Here is a 12729-nt window from a genome sequence, read left to right on the forward strand (position 1 = left end):
AATATTGTATAGAACCTCCTGTTCCAGAGAATATTTGTGCATACATCTGGTGTCAAGAAATTGAGTTTTTTCCATGCGTCACTGCATACAGGGAGAAAAAAATATCTCAGACATGAATCCAAAGCTTTGTGCTTGATCAGCAGGGTAATTTGTGATGTCTTTGATGAAAACAGAATATTTGAGGAGAGAAAAACTTAGAAGGAAAGAGAAGTTTGGTCAGAGACAAGCTGGATTTCATGTGTCAATGAAACACCTGAACACAAAATGTCAGACACAGATGGAGATCTAAGATTTGGTGGAAAGCTCTAGGTGGTATGGAAAGCCACAAACTCTGATGTTGTCCCCCAGGTGTAGTGTAGTGAGAAGAGAAAGAAGAGGATTAAGAACAGATCCTAAGAGTTCCTAATGGAAAGGATGAAACTACAAAAAGTTTCACCTTGTGGTGACAGTAATCACTGAACGAGCAATTAAAGAGGTAGGAAAAGAACCAGCAGGGGACAGTCCAAGTATCCCTGGAGCAGAGACTCCTTACAAAACAAAAGGAGTTGGAAGTGAGGTGATTGGTAATAGGGCAGTTTCTGTGGGGTGCAGTGGGTGGAAGGCGGATTGCAATGGGTCATAATCATTGGTAGGGCAGTTTCTGGGGAGTTGCATGGGGTGGCAGCTAGTTAGCAACAGGCCAAGAGGATGAAGTTGACAGCAAGGAATAAGTGGCATACTCCAGGGAGTTTGGAAGTAAAGAACAGAAATGTATTTACTTCATTAGAGTGATGATGGATTTTTCCTCTTTTCCTTTTTTTAATGTGGGAAATGGTGGTGAAGTGGGCAAAAGGATAGTACTGTACTGCAGTGGTAATTTTGGAGTCTCTTTGGTACTTAAGACAACATTCATGATGGTAGCAGCCAAACCAACAAAGCATCTGCTAACACCTTAAACTCTCTCAGGTTTATTTGAGCATGTCTTCCTGGGTCAGAGAGGCTACTTTGTCAGGTGCATGCAGTGTGGCCTTTAGCATTTTGGGTCATCACCTCTCCCCACTTTCCTAGGCAGAAAACGGACAAATCATGGAGGATAAGGTTATGCCAAGCACAACCTCCAGTATCAGAAGAGCATGCTCACGTGGGGGCAAGCGCTGTTGCTCTCAGGTCATGTTTGTTTATTATCCTTTTATTTATTGTATTTAGACCCCACTTTTCCTCCAAGAAGTTCAAGGGAGCATAGTTCCCTTTACTCTCCAAATTACCCTCAAAACAAAACAATTGTATGAGGGGTAGGCTGATAAGAGAGGCAGCCACCGGCCCACGGGTGAGCTTTCGTGGCAGAGTGAGCCTTTGAACCCGGGTCTCCCTCCGACCCACTCTAACCCCTACCCCACCCGCGGTGAGATGTGCCTTCGTCCTGCTCTAGCCAGCGCTTCCCCTCCCGCGCCAAAGGCTCCCCTTGCAGCTGCGTCCCCTGCCTGCTTCGCTTTCGCCCGGGCGAGGGGCAAAGCGAGCGTGCGGCTCCGCGGCCTTTGGACCCAGCGGGTCTGCGGCAGAGGGCGCTGTGATTGCCAAGGCCTGTGGCGAGCGAGCGAGCTACTCGAGGCGGAGGCTGCGAGGGCGCCTAGGCCTGCTTCCGGGCCGGCACCCGGAGAGGCGCGCGGTGGCGATTCTTGCAATCACAGCCGCGCCGGAGCGAAAGAGGGCGGCGGCGGCGACTCCTCTCTCTCTCCTGCCCTCCCTCTCCTTCTCCCTCTCGCTCTCTGTCCAGTCACGCGCAGAGAAAGAGAGGCAGGCTGGGGTGGATCTGCGGGCGGCCGCTCTCCGCCGCCTCCTTTTTTTGCAAAGCCCAGCTCTCCGCCCGACGCTCAGGCCGATTTAGTTGAGCAACACAAACAACAGCAGTAGCAACAGCAGCAGCGTCCCTCGCTGACCCCGCGCGTGCAAAGGCTGCCCGGAGAGGCTGTGGAGAATCATGGTGAGTGTTTGTGCCGTCCCCGCAACTCCTCTCTGCTTTTGTTTCACTTATTTGGGGGACCCGCCGGACGAGGGTTTGGTGGTGCGCGCGCGCGGCTCCTTCCTCTCCATCACTTCTCGGGTCCCCTGCTCCAGTTTCGCCAAACTTTCGCTCCGCTTTCCCCGTTCCCCGCGCTCCCCCACTCCAGGGGAAACTTCTCCGGAGCCCCTCGCGCTCCCGGGAGTAGTAGACACGGCACTTTGGCACGCTCTCGGGTGCACACGAGTAGCCCGCGGGGATCGACCCGTGTGGTGGGGCGCCGAGGCGAGCGTCGGGAGAGAAGGCGCCCACCCCCTAGGCGCTTGGGCCGTCTCCTGTAAACAATGCGCCGAGGTGGCGGCACTAGGTAGGTAGGTAGGGGGATATAATTAATGCCAAGCCAGGAACCAACTTTTCCAAGGTCAGGTTGGGATGGTGGGGCAAGTGAGCGAGACGTTGTCGGATACCCCACCACCCCCAAATCGAATGGGAACCAGTACGGATTTTCTGCTTGGGGGTCTTTCAGGCTTATCTGTTCATAGGCTCAGCCAGTCTCAGGACCTACCCTCCCCACCCCCACCCCCATATTTTGCAGATCAGTCTGAGGGACGGTCTACCCCTGGGGTGGGGAACCTGTGGTCCTTTGGTGGGCTGCATGTGCCATCAGTGTTTATGGATGATGGGATTTGTAGTCCTCTCGCATGTGGAAAGCCACAGGTTCCCCTATCCTTGGTCTCCTCCCGCCGCCCGCCCTCTCCCCATATAGAACAAAGTACTGGACTTCTCCATGGGTCTTATTCATCTCCCTGTTTCCAGATTGATCTCAAAGCCTGGCGTTGGCTTTTCCTTGCTGAACTCGCTCCCCGTAATGCTTTTGTGCTTTGCTCTCTTAGATCTCTGGATAACTTCCCTGTTTGTCTTTCCTGTTTTCTCTCCGCAACACTCTCTCTCTCTCTCTCTCTCTCTCTCTCTCTCTCTCTCTCTCCTTCCCTTTTCCCCTCCCTCCCTCTCCCCACTCCATCTGCTTCCCGCTTACCTAATGGCAAATAGGAAAGTACCCAGACTGGGGAAGTGGTTAGATGGGCAGCCTGCGTGTGTGTGGAGAATAGAATGGAGCAGAGATTACTTTCTCAGTAGAGAGTTTACAAAACAGGAAGTGAAGGGCGGCAGGGGGGGCAGATAAAAGTGGCCTGCCCTAAAAATCCTTTAAAAAGCGGAATACTTTAAATGTATCCTTTTCAAGAGAGTCTTTCTGAGGAATATCTTGAGTTAGCCCACGCTGGTTGCCTTGCTCCATTCTAAAAGCTCAAAATATTCATTTTGGGGTTGTTTTTGACGTATCAATTGGTCCCCTACCAGAAAAATCACTGCAGAGTGTACCCATAAATTTCTGCTGTGCACAACACACTGCTCTTTCCTCAGATGACTGAGTGCCCAAAGACGATTGCATCCATCAGGATTAGGCAACCCCCCAAAAAGAGCCTAGGGGGCCATTGGTCAGGGTTCACATGCTGTCAGTGGACAGAGCTCATGGCGGGTGGGGCCAGAACTAAAAGTGGGCGTGGCAATGTCTTTTCTCTCACCTGTAGGCCCAAAGGTTGTCCATAGGTGAATATAGAGAATTAACATTGATCATTATGTGATATTATGGCAGTGGACAAAGCTGTATTGTAACTTTTGAATAAATGGATTTTAAAAAAACTAACAAACACAACATTGATCCTAAGTCCTGCTGGGTGTTTTATGTTGCCAGTTGTAGCTTCCCGCTGCATGTACGCAGGGGGAAATAGTTGCAGGCATTTGGTACATGTGACCGTGTACACAGGTTTTCTTGTCCAGAGGTGATACCTGTGTAGGACACCGACCATATGTGAAGCAGTTCTCGAATATGGGCTGAGTTTGGGCATGTGGTAAAAATGATCCAGGCCTTGTCATATGTCGAAATCCTTCTTTTTAAAATGCAGCCTGACATGTTGTGGCGAAGGATGGTCGAGCAGAGGTGTGATCACATTATTCCACACTGCAAATGTGGCAGTTGCATGATGTCACTTCCCTGCATGTCCGACTGTTGCATACAATCCAGGGTGGATAAAAATCAATGATTTAAAAAAATAAAAAGCAAATCAGATTTTTTTAAAAATTAAAATCAGATTTTTAAAATAAAATGCTTTTGGAGGAAAAATCTTTCTAAAGATAGTTTTCTGTTTAAGTTACATTATAGTCCAAAGGCTGTTCATCAGGAAATAAGGATTTGTTTTAAGTTTTTCATGTGTGCTAAAACTCAGCCTAAGTTGTTTTTAAAAAGTTGTTTAACCGCATCAGTTAACAAGCATAGATACATATGCTATAATGCTATTGTTCTAGTTAAATAAATTGTTTAAATTGTTATTAAGGAAATTATTATTTTCCTCCTTCCAATAAAGTATAGCAAAAAAGTTGTCAAAATATAAACAGTTAACTTAATCTCACAATAATTTCATAATTATCTGTCTATGTATTTCTAATAGTACAACCAAATCAGTAATTTTTGATATAACTGTAAAAACTACTCTGAAAATTTATTATTCCAAAAATGAAACCTTCATCTGGTTGTAAATATTAAGATTATACCAGCAAGAATGAGTCTGTAAAAAAAATGATTTAAATCAAGTCTTACTGACTAGTGATTTAAACCAGGTCTTACTGACTAGTGATTTAAATTTAAATTGTGATTTAAGTCAAATCCACCCTGACACAATCCATGCTCATGAGACTCACCATCTGTTTCTAATAGTGCCTGAAAGTTTAAGACTGTGCATGAATTTGCTCCAGTGATGTGAGGTGGAAAATTAGACTCCCCCTTTTATAAATTTGTTAGTGACAATTAATGGATACTAATTAAAAATATGATATTAGGTAAGCTTGGCCATTTCAGTGCTTTTAGCTTTGATTAATAAATGCAAGTAGAATAGACATGATAAATTAGATTACTCTCTAGAGCAGTGGTGTTCAACCAGTTCAACTGGGGTGCCTTGAATGATGGCCAGGGGTGCTGCGGGCAACCCTGGCCTCTATCCCTCTTTCCTTCCCTCCCTCCTGATGCCTTCTTGTGTCTCCCAAAGGCTTGCAGAGCTGTTTGTTGCAGCAGCCCTGGCTACAAGCTTCCCAGATGAATGGTGCCTCTTGGCCATGGGGTTCTGGTTGCCAGGAGCTGAGGCAGCCTCGGAGTAAGCAAGCAAGCAGGCGAGGGATTCAGCCCTCCTGCCTGCCAGCCCTTGCTGTTGGGAATGGACAAAGTCCCAGGCCCCTGTGGGGCAGTGTGAGGAGACACCTCTCTTTGGGGCAGGGAGGCAGCAGCGGCTGCCTGGAGGGACTCTCAAGGAGAGGAGGAGGCAGAGGAAACACTCCACAAGGGAACGTGTTTGAAAAAACTCTGCAGGCAAGGGGTGACATAACTGGGCTCCTGAGCCCCACAGGGGTACTGCAGAAAGAATGTACAGTCATACCTTGGGTTAAAGACGCTTCAGGTTAAATCTTTTCAGGTTGCGTTCCGCGGCGACCCGGAAGTACCCGAAAGGGTTACTTCTGGGTTTCGCCGCTCGCGCATGCACAGTCGCTCAAAATGACGTCACGCGTATGCACAGAAGCGGCTAATCGCAGCACGTGCAGACGCGGGTTGCGTTCTGCTCAGGTTGTGAACGGGGCTCCGGAACAGTTCCCGTTTGCATCCAGAGGTACCACTGTAGTTGATCAAGGGACCCATGGACTCAACAAACCCTCTGCCCTCTTGTGCATGTTACCCTATGCAGATTACTCCATTTCCCCCTGGAAAACACGCGTTACTGATCTTCCCTAAATCAAAATGCCCTCCCTTTCAGGTTCAGGGTAAACCTCAAAAAGAGTGAACACTGAGACATCTTGGACAAGCAACAGTTGTTTTTCATTATTCTGAATTTTCTAAACACTTGATAAAGAAATCACTTTAAGCATCTAGTCATGGATGTAGCTGAAATCCCGCACAGTGAAGGATATGCAACAACTAGTGGATAAGCAGAACATACCTGTATCACAATGCACATCCAGCCAATTTATTGGGACATGGATGAGTGTTGTGGTGTGAATCCAGACATGCATCTGTGTTGGCTGCATGTGGGATCAGGTCCAGAATGACTATATTTTCAGTACTCAGTTGTGATCTAAGGGAGATAAAACACACAAATAGGCTTTGTAAATCAGTAGGACTGAGTTGTTCCCAAGCATGTGTCCTTCTTTCTCCCCCCCCCCCCATCCTATTCTAGACATACATTTCTGAGATCTCCTCTCTTATTAGTCCTCATTTACAGTTCTTTTCATTTGTAGTGTTCACTGATGCCTACATACATGGATCTTTCATGTGGTTTGTCTTTATTTCAGACTGTCTCAAAGCTTTCCCACTGCGGTTTGTTGTTAATTTACATAGCTTCTTCATCTATTCAGGAATATATGAGCTTGCAGTTTAGATCAAGGAGCGCCACACAATGTACACAGAATTGCGGGTCTTCAGCTTGGCTATATATCATATTGAAAAACAAAACAAATTATACGTTTGCAACATTCTTTTATCACAGACTCCTACCAGTCTGGGCTGATTTTTCATACTGTAGGTCAAAAATGCAATAAGGTTCCTTAGGGTATATAGGAATTGAGCAAGAAAGCAGGCATGCCTAGAATTTTATCTACAGTGATCTCGTTGTCACTAAGAAAGCAAACCTGTTTATGGACTGTGTTACTTTAGTCTTCAAGTTGAGGCTCACAGAGCTGAATATATATTTCCCTGCACAAAGAATGCTAGCATGTCAGGGTGAAGAGTTCTAACTTAAATCTTCTCCCTGACAGGTCAGCTTTCTTTGTTTTGAACTTTCTTGGGTGAATATACTTTACAGTGTGATAAAATGGCACAGCCCAGGCTGCAGGTTCTCTGCTTTGGTGAGAACTGCATATCTCTGAACAATCTGCATTTGAAGAGCAGGGACTTTAATGGCCTCTGGAATTTTGGATCTTCAGAAGCTGTCTTTGTTCTTCAGGGTGTATCTGCTTCTAATTCTTTCCAACTTGCTAATTCCACAAACCACTGAAACACCTCTTGTTAGACAAGTTCTTTTTTTGTTACAAAAGTACTGGCAACTGTTGGAGTTGAGGTTGCTCTTAATAAGAGTTGGAGTGGTATGAGGGGATACAGAAGATATCCTCAAAGTAGAAGACTAGAAAAGAGAATACGTAATCATCGATATTGCTTAGATCATGGGTAGGCAAACTAAGGCCTGGGGGCTGGATCCAGCCCAATCACCTTCTAAATCCGGCCCGCGGTCCGTCCGGGAATCAGTGTGTTTTTACATGAGTAGAATGTGTCCTTTTATTTAAAATGCATCTCTGGGTTATTTGTGGGGCATAGGAATTCGTTCATCCCCCCCAAAAAATAGTCCGGCCCCCCACAAGGTCTGAGGGACAGTGGACCAGCCCCCTGCTGAAAAAGTTTGCTGACCCCTGATCTAGATGATGCCGCAGCACTGATAAGCTGATGAAAGGCACTTCACTGCCCCAGAGGCTACCAGGGACTCTGTGACAAAGTTGAGTCAAAGAGTACCCCCAGATTGCAATTTTGATCCTTTCTGGGTATACAAACAAACCCATTTCTGACTCCTGTTTTGTCATGCAGATCATTACTGATTTGACATACTTGTTTCAACACTCGCTTTGCCTCACCTGAATGCCCTGAAAAAAATAGAGAGAGGGCGTTTAGTGTTATCAGCATACATGGAGACACCTTGTTCTGTGTCTCTGAGTAGCTTTTCCCAGCAGTTTCATACAAATGTTAAAGAGGATTAACTTCCGATTGCTAGTTGGAATACCCAGGGAGATGGTTTGGGAGGTTGTCCAGAAACAGGTGGACGTGTGCCCTCGCTTTCTGCCTGCCACCAGCAGTTCTGTTGTGTAATGGTGGTGTAAGGAGAAGTAGCAATAAATGCTAGGGGGGTCCCGTCAAGGAGCATAGCTGCAAAGTAGAGGCTTGTTATCTCTTGTACTCTGGTAGAAGACACAAGCTTAGCAGGTTCTAATCTTCAGATCCGTGTTATATAAGCATCCTGATAAAGAGCAGATAGAACAGTTCATGCTGAACTTCAAACCTCTGTAAAAAAAAGGGAACATGAACCTCTCTTGGATAAAAAGCACCTCTGCATAAGACAAAAAAGGGATTGCTTGGCTGGCTTTCTTTGTTCCTCTTTCGAAAGGCTTCGGATAATGAAAAATGCATGCAGCTTACTTGCTGCGGCCTATTAAAGTAGGCTTATGTATATATTCATTGATACGGAAGTAGAAATTACTTACCGTATATACTCGAGTATAAGCCGACCCAAATATAAGCCGAGGCACCTAATTTTACCACGAAAAACTGGGAAAACTTATTGACTCAAGTATAAGCCGGTTCACCACACCACAAACCTCCTGGTGGGCCGGAGTGCATGTGTGTGCACGCGCATGTGCACATGGCAGAGGGGGCTTCTCTCTCCCCCCCCCAGCCCCTCCCATCCCCCTGCCTACCTAGGGTGCTGCCGAGAGGCTGGTGGCGGCAGCAGTGGAGGAGGAGGGAGGAGCAGTAAAAGCCATGGGGGGCTTTTCAGCATAAAATATGTGCTGAAAAAGTCGGCTTATACTTGAGTATATATGGTAAGTCATTTATGCACCTGCAAGTAAACAAATGCATAGGGATTGAAGTGGCAGTAAGGAGAAGAGGGGAGTTGTGAAACTTCTGTATTTCGACATGTTAGCAACATAGGAACCTGCCGTCCGCCAAGTCAAGACCATTGTCCCATCTTGCTGAGCACTGTCTACACCAGAGGTGGAGAACCTGTGAGCCTCCAGATACTGGAATACAATTCCCATTCTCCCCGGCCATTGGCCTTGTTGGTGGGGCTGATGGGAGTTGGAGTCCAACAACACCTGGAAGGCTACAGGTTCCCTGACCCTGGTCAACAATGACTACCGGTGGCTCTCCAAAGCTTTGGATAGTCCTTATCTTGCCAGCTGGTGATGTCAGGAACTGGATGTGTTGAGGAGAGAAAGAAGAACAGCTGCTGAAATGTATAATGGCTCATGGTATCATATTAATGATCCCTGAGGATCATTCTAGTCCAGCCTCCTGCAATGCAGGAATAGGCAGCTGCCCCAAACAGGGATCGAACCTGCAACTTTGGCATTATCAGCACCGCGCTCTAACCAACGGAGCTATCCAGGCATATCTGGTTACAATAATGATTGGTGCGACAGAGTAGTGAGTCTCTCCCCCCCCCCCCCACGCGATGTGTCTCATATTAGTTATCCATTGTTGGGTACTCTTCCCACAATTCAAATTATTTCCCCTTTGAATAAAATCGTTCTGTGGCTCCTTGTAGGGCCACCGTTTTGTTGTGGCATCAACTATCAGAAGTTGCTAGTTAATAAATGTGTCAGGCATCTAAGGTGTCAAGGGATCCTTCTTGTCTATAACTTCCCATCTTCTCCGCTTCTGGGGGTGCAAATGTTAATTGCATTCATGATGTGGATGGCCCTAAAATGTGTAATGTTTTATTATGTTTTATAAATGTTGCAAGCTGCCCAGAATGGCTGGGGTAACCCAGTCAGATGAGTGGGGTACAAATAATAAAACTATTATTATAATAATTAATTAATTAATTAATTAATTCAAAACAAAAGCTCATTTGAATTAGACCAGAAACATCTCCAGCCTGGCATTTTGCTTCCCATAGTGGCCTATGCAAATCCCACAAGCAGGATTCCACAGGCTTACTCACTGCATTCTGCTATTGTGCATTTCAATTAAGGCGAAATCGCCACACCTTGGTAGGGACCTTGCTCAGAAGAAGGTTTCAAAAGTTAGATGTGGAAGAACAGGTCTGAGGAGCAGAGTGCAGCCATGAAAATTTGTATTTTCTGCAGCGCGGCTTTAAGAGATTGGGAGCTGGATATGACAGACGTGGTTGACAAAGGACTGCAACTGTGAATTTGAAATATTAAGGGTTGGTTTCTTTAAGGGGTATGGGCTCAAGGTTATACAGTGAGGTGGGAAAGGGGAAATGGTAGGAAGCAACACTCATCAAGTATTGAGATTGAGACTGGAAAGGCTCCTTTCTTCAGTGCGTTTGCTACAGCAGAGGTCTTCCTCCACCTTCTACTTACAACAAAAGATCTTAGGAAAAATAAAGGAAGCTTGTGTTTCAGGAGCTACGCATTCCAGAGTTGTCCTTTGTGGGGCTAAAGTTCTGGAACCTGAAGCTGATATGGCAGATCCTGCATTGTCCATTGATGCCATTCAAAAGTCACGGTGCAAGACAGCCCCGTGGAAATGAATGGGAGGCTAACTTTGATGGAAGATGTTCCGTGTTGCTGTTGAGCTGTAATTTTAAACTTACACAGGGAGAACTTACCCTGAGGAAATCTTGGCTGATGACGAAAGCAGTTACAAAATACACAGTCTCAAGAACAGCAAACACCGGTTAGTTTTAGTCAGAGACACTAAACATGGATTTATCCCTGTGCGCTGGTGGTTCTTTTTTTGGATTAACAGGGACTGATGGAGAGGGTTGTTGTTTTCAGATAGCATTCGTTCACATGCCAGCAAAGTCAGGCTGCACAAGTGAGGTTGGTTTGGTGCTCTTGTGCAACAAACATAGCCCACGGTCAGGGATGATGGGAGTTGTAGTCTAGCAGCATCTGGAAGACCACAGGTTCCCCAACCCTACGCTAAATGGTTTGGGACACAGTTACCTTCAGAGCTGTCCTCCCATTTGAGCCAAAATTCTCCCTAAGATTTCCCATGGAGGCTCTTTTTTGCATCTCCCTCAACATCCGAGTTGTGCTTGGTTGGGACACTGAGTTGTGCTTGGTTGGGACCTTCATTGTGGCCACTTCTTGACCTTGGAACCTCCTGCTGAGAAAAGCCCACCTCACCCCTCTTTGATGACTCTCCACCTCTGTGCAACATCACGTATCACTGAGCAAGGATTTTGCCTGTCCATTTTTGGGGTAAATAATTTTTATTAGTTTTCCTGATACACAAATATTGAAACTGAGAACTTTAGAACAATAGTATTGTAGAGTTGGAAGCGACCATGAGGCTCATCTCGTCCAACCCCCAGCAATGTGGGAATCTTTTTGCCCAATGTGGGGCTCAAAGTCATGTCCCTGAGATTAAGAGTCTCATGCTGTACCGACTGAGCTATACTGCAGGCATCCTGCATTGTCAAACAGCCATTCTTATCTATACCCAAAAGAAATTGCAAAGCATACAATAACAATTTCTTTAAACACAAAAACCACGGGTGTATAATAGTTTGTTAGGGCTGTAATCCAGATTCAGTAATCGTAACTGAAATCAAAAGCAGAATCATAAAGCCCTCTTTACATACAAACAAGATAAAATTGAACCAAATTGTTATGAAATTATCCTTCTTCCTTTGGCTCTTGGTAACTCAATTTGCCACCTCCCTGGTTTTTAAATACAGTGGTACCTCGGGTTACAGATGCTTCAGGTTACAGACTCCGCTAACCCAGAAATAGTACCTCGGGTTAAGAACTTTGCTTCAGGATGAGAACAGAAATCGCACAGCGGTGGCGGCGCGGCAGTGGGAGGCCCCATTAGCTAAACTGGTATCTCAGGTTAAGAACAGTTTCAGGTTAAGAACGGACCTCCAGAACGAATTAAGTTCTTAACCTGAGGTACCACTGTACCACCTCTCTGACATGCTAATTGATGTGTTTATTTGCTGCCTCTTCTCGATTTAATTTTTTGTATTTTATTGTTGGCGTTACTTTTGCTTCGATGCTAAAACTGCCTTGGGCATTTCTTTGAATGGGAAGGTGGGGCTAAAACGCTCATAGCAAATAAATCAACCTCACTTTCCAGCCACATTTGTTCATTCTGCCTTGGCCTTGCCCTTGCCCTTGCCCTCTGCCTCATGGGTCCTTTGTCTTCTTTTCTAGGATGCGGTTGTTCCTTACAAAGAAATCCTTCTGCAATATTTAAACGAAACAAGAAATGCCGTGAATGCAAAGTGTGCTGGGGCTGAGCCCTGGCAACTGGTAACATCCACAATTGGGGCTACCCTCCTGGTTGTTTGGGTATACAGGTTCCTCTTCCAACAAGAAAGTAAGTGCTTTGTGCGTCTCTGATGTGAGGAATTGGGGGTGGGGGGTCCACTGCATTTGCGTAGCATGATGCTCTTCAACAGGATATCATTTTTTAAAGCCCCTGACCTTCGTGGTAGCAAAGAGGTGAGGTTAGAAAGTCCAACTAACTCTTCACCTTATTTTATTTCCAAGTCTATGGCTGTGTTTGGCCCTAAGACTAAACTATAATTTATGAGAGCTTGGCTTCTCCTCCAGTGCAGCTGCAAGGAGGAGAGCAAAAGTTTCCATTTCTCTTTAAGACTAACCACAGTTTGGTGTGTTGTCCAAATCTTAAACTGTGTTTAACATTAATATTAGTGGAAACAAGCCAGCCTGGTTTGGAGTTGGCTTGTGTCCATAATCAGAGTTAAGGATAACCACAGTTTGCTCAGCTTTAGATGCATGATCAAGCTGTAGCTGATCTAAAACAGAAATGAAAGCTTTCAAATTTCCTGTGGCTCAGCCAGGAGAGATGGGAGTGTGTGAGCTTGAGGCTCACTCAGGTCCATTTCTCTAATGCTTTATTCCAGGGATTGGGACCACAGACGCAGGGGCTTCTTCCCTATATA

The 12729-nt window shown here is 45.9% G+C and overlaps 1 protein-coding gene across 1 annotated transcript in view; it reads left to right on the forward strand.

Moving 5' to 3' along the window:
* The first annotated feature begins 1490 nt into the window (after positions 1–1490).
* The window catches only part of SGPL1 (sphingosine-1-phosphate lyase 1), a 34662-nt gene continuing 23423 nt past the window's right edge, over positions 1491–12729 (forward strand). Inside the window, exons 1-2 of the mRNA XM_028729554.2 lie at positions 1491–1960; positions 11975–12140. Of these exons, the coding sequence (XP_028585387.2) occupies positions 1958–1960; positions 11975–12140 (169 nt within the window). The 5' untranslated portion in view covers positions 1491–1957. The remainder of the gene's footprint in view (positions 1961–11974; positions 12141–12729) is intronic.

The sequence above is a fragment of the Podarcis muralis genome, chromosome 6, assembly GCF_964188315.1.
Source record: "Podarcis muralis chromosome 6, rPodMur119.hap1.1, whole genome shotgun sequence".
Taxonomy (NCBI): domain Eukaryota; kingdom Metazoa; phylum Chordata; class Lepidosauria; order Squamata; family Lacertidae; genus Podarcis; species Podarcis muralis.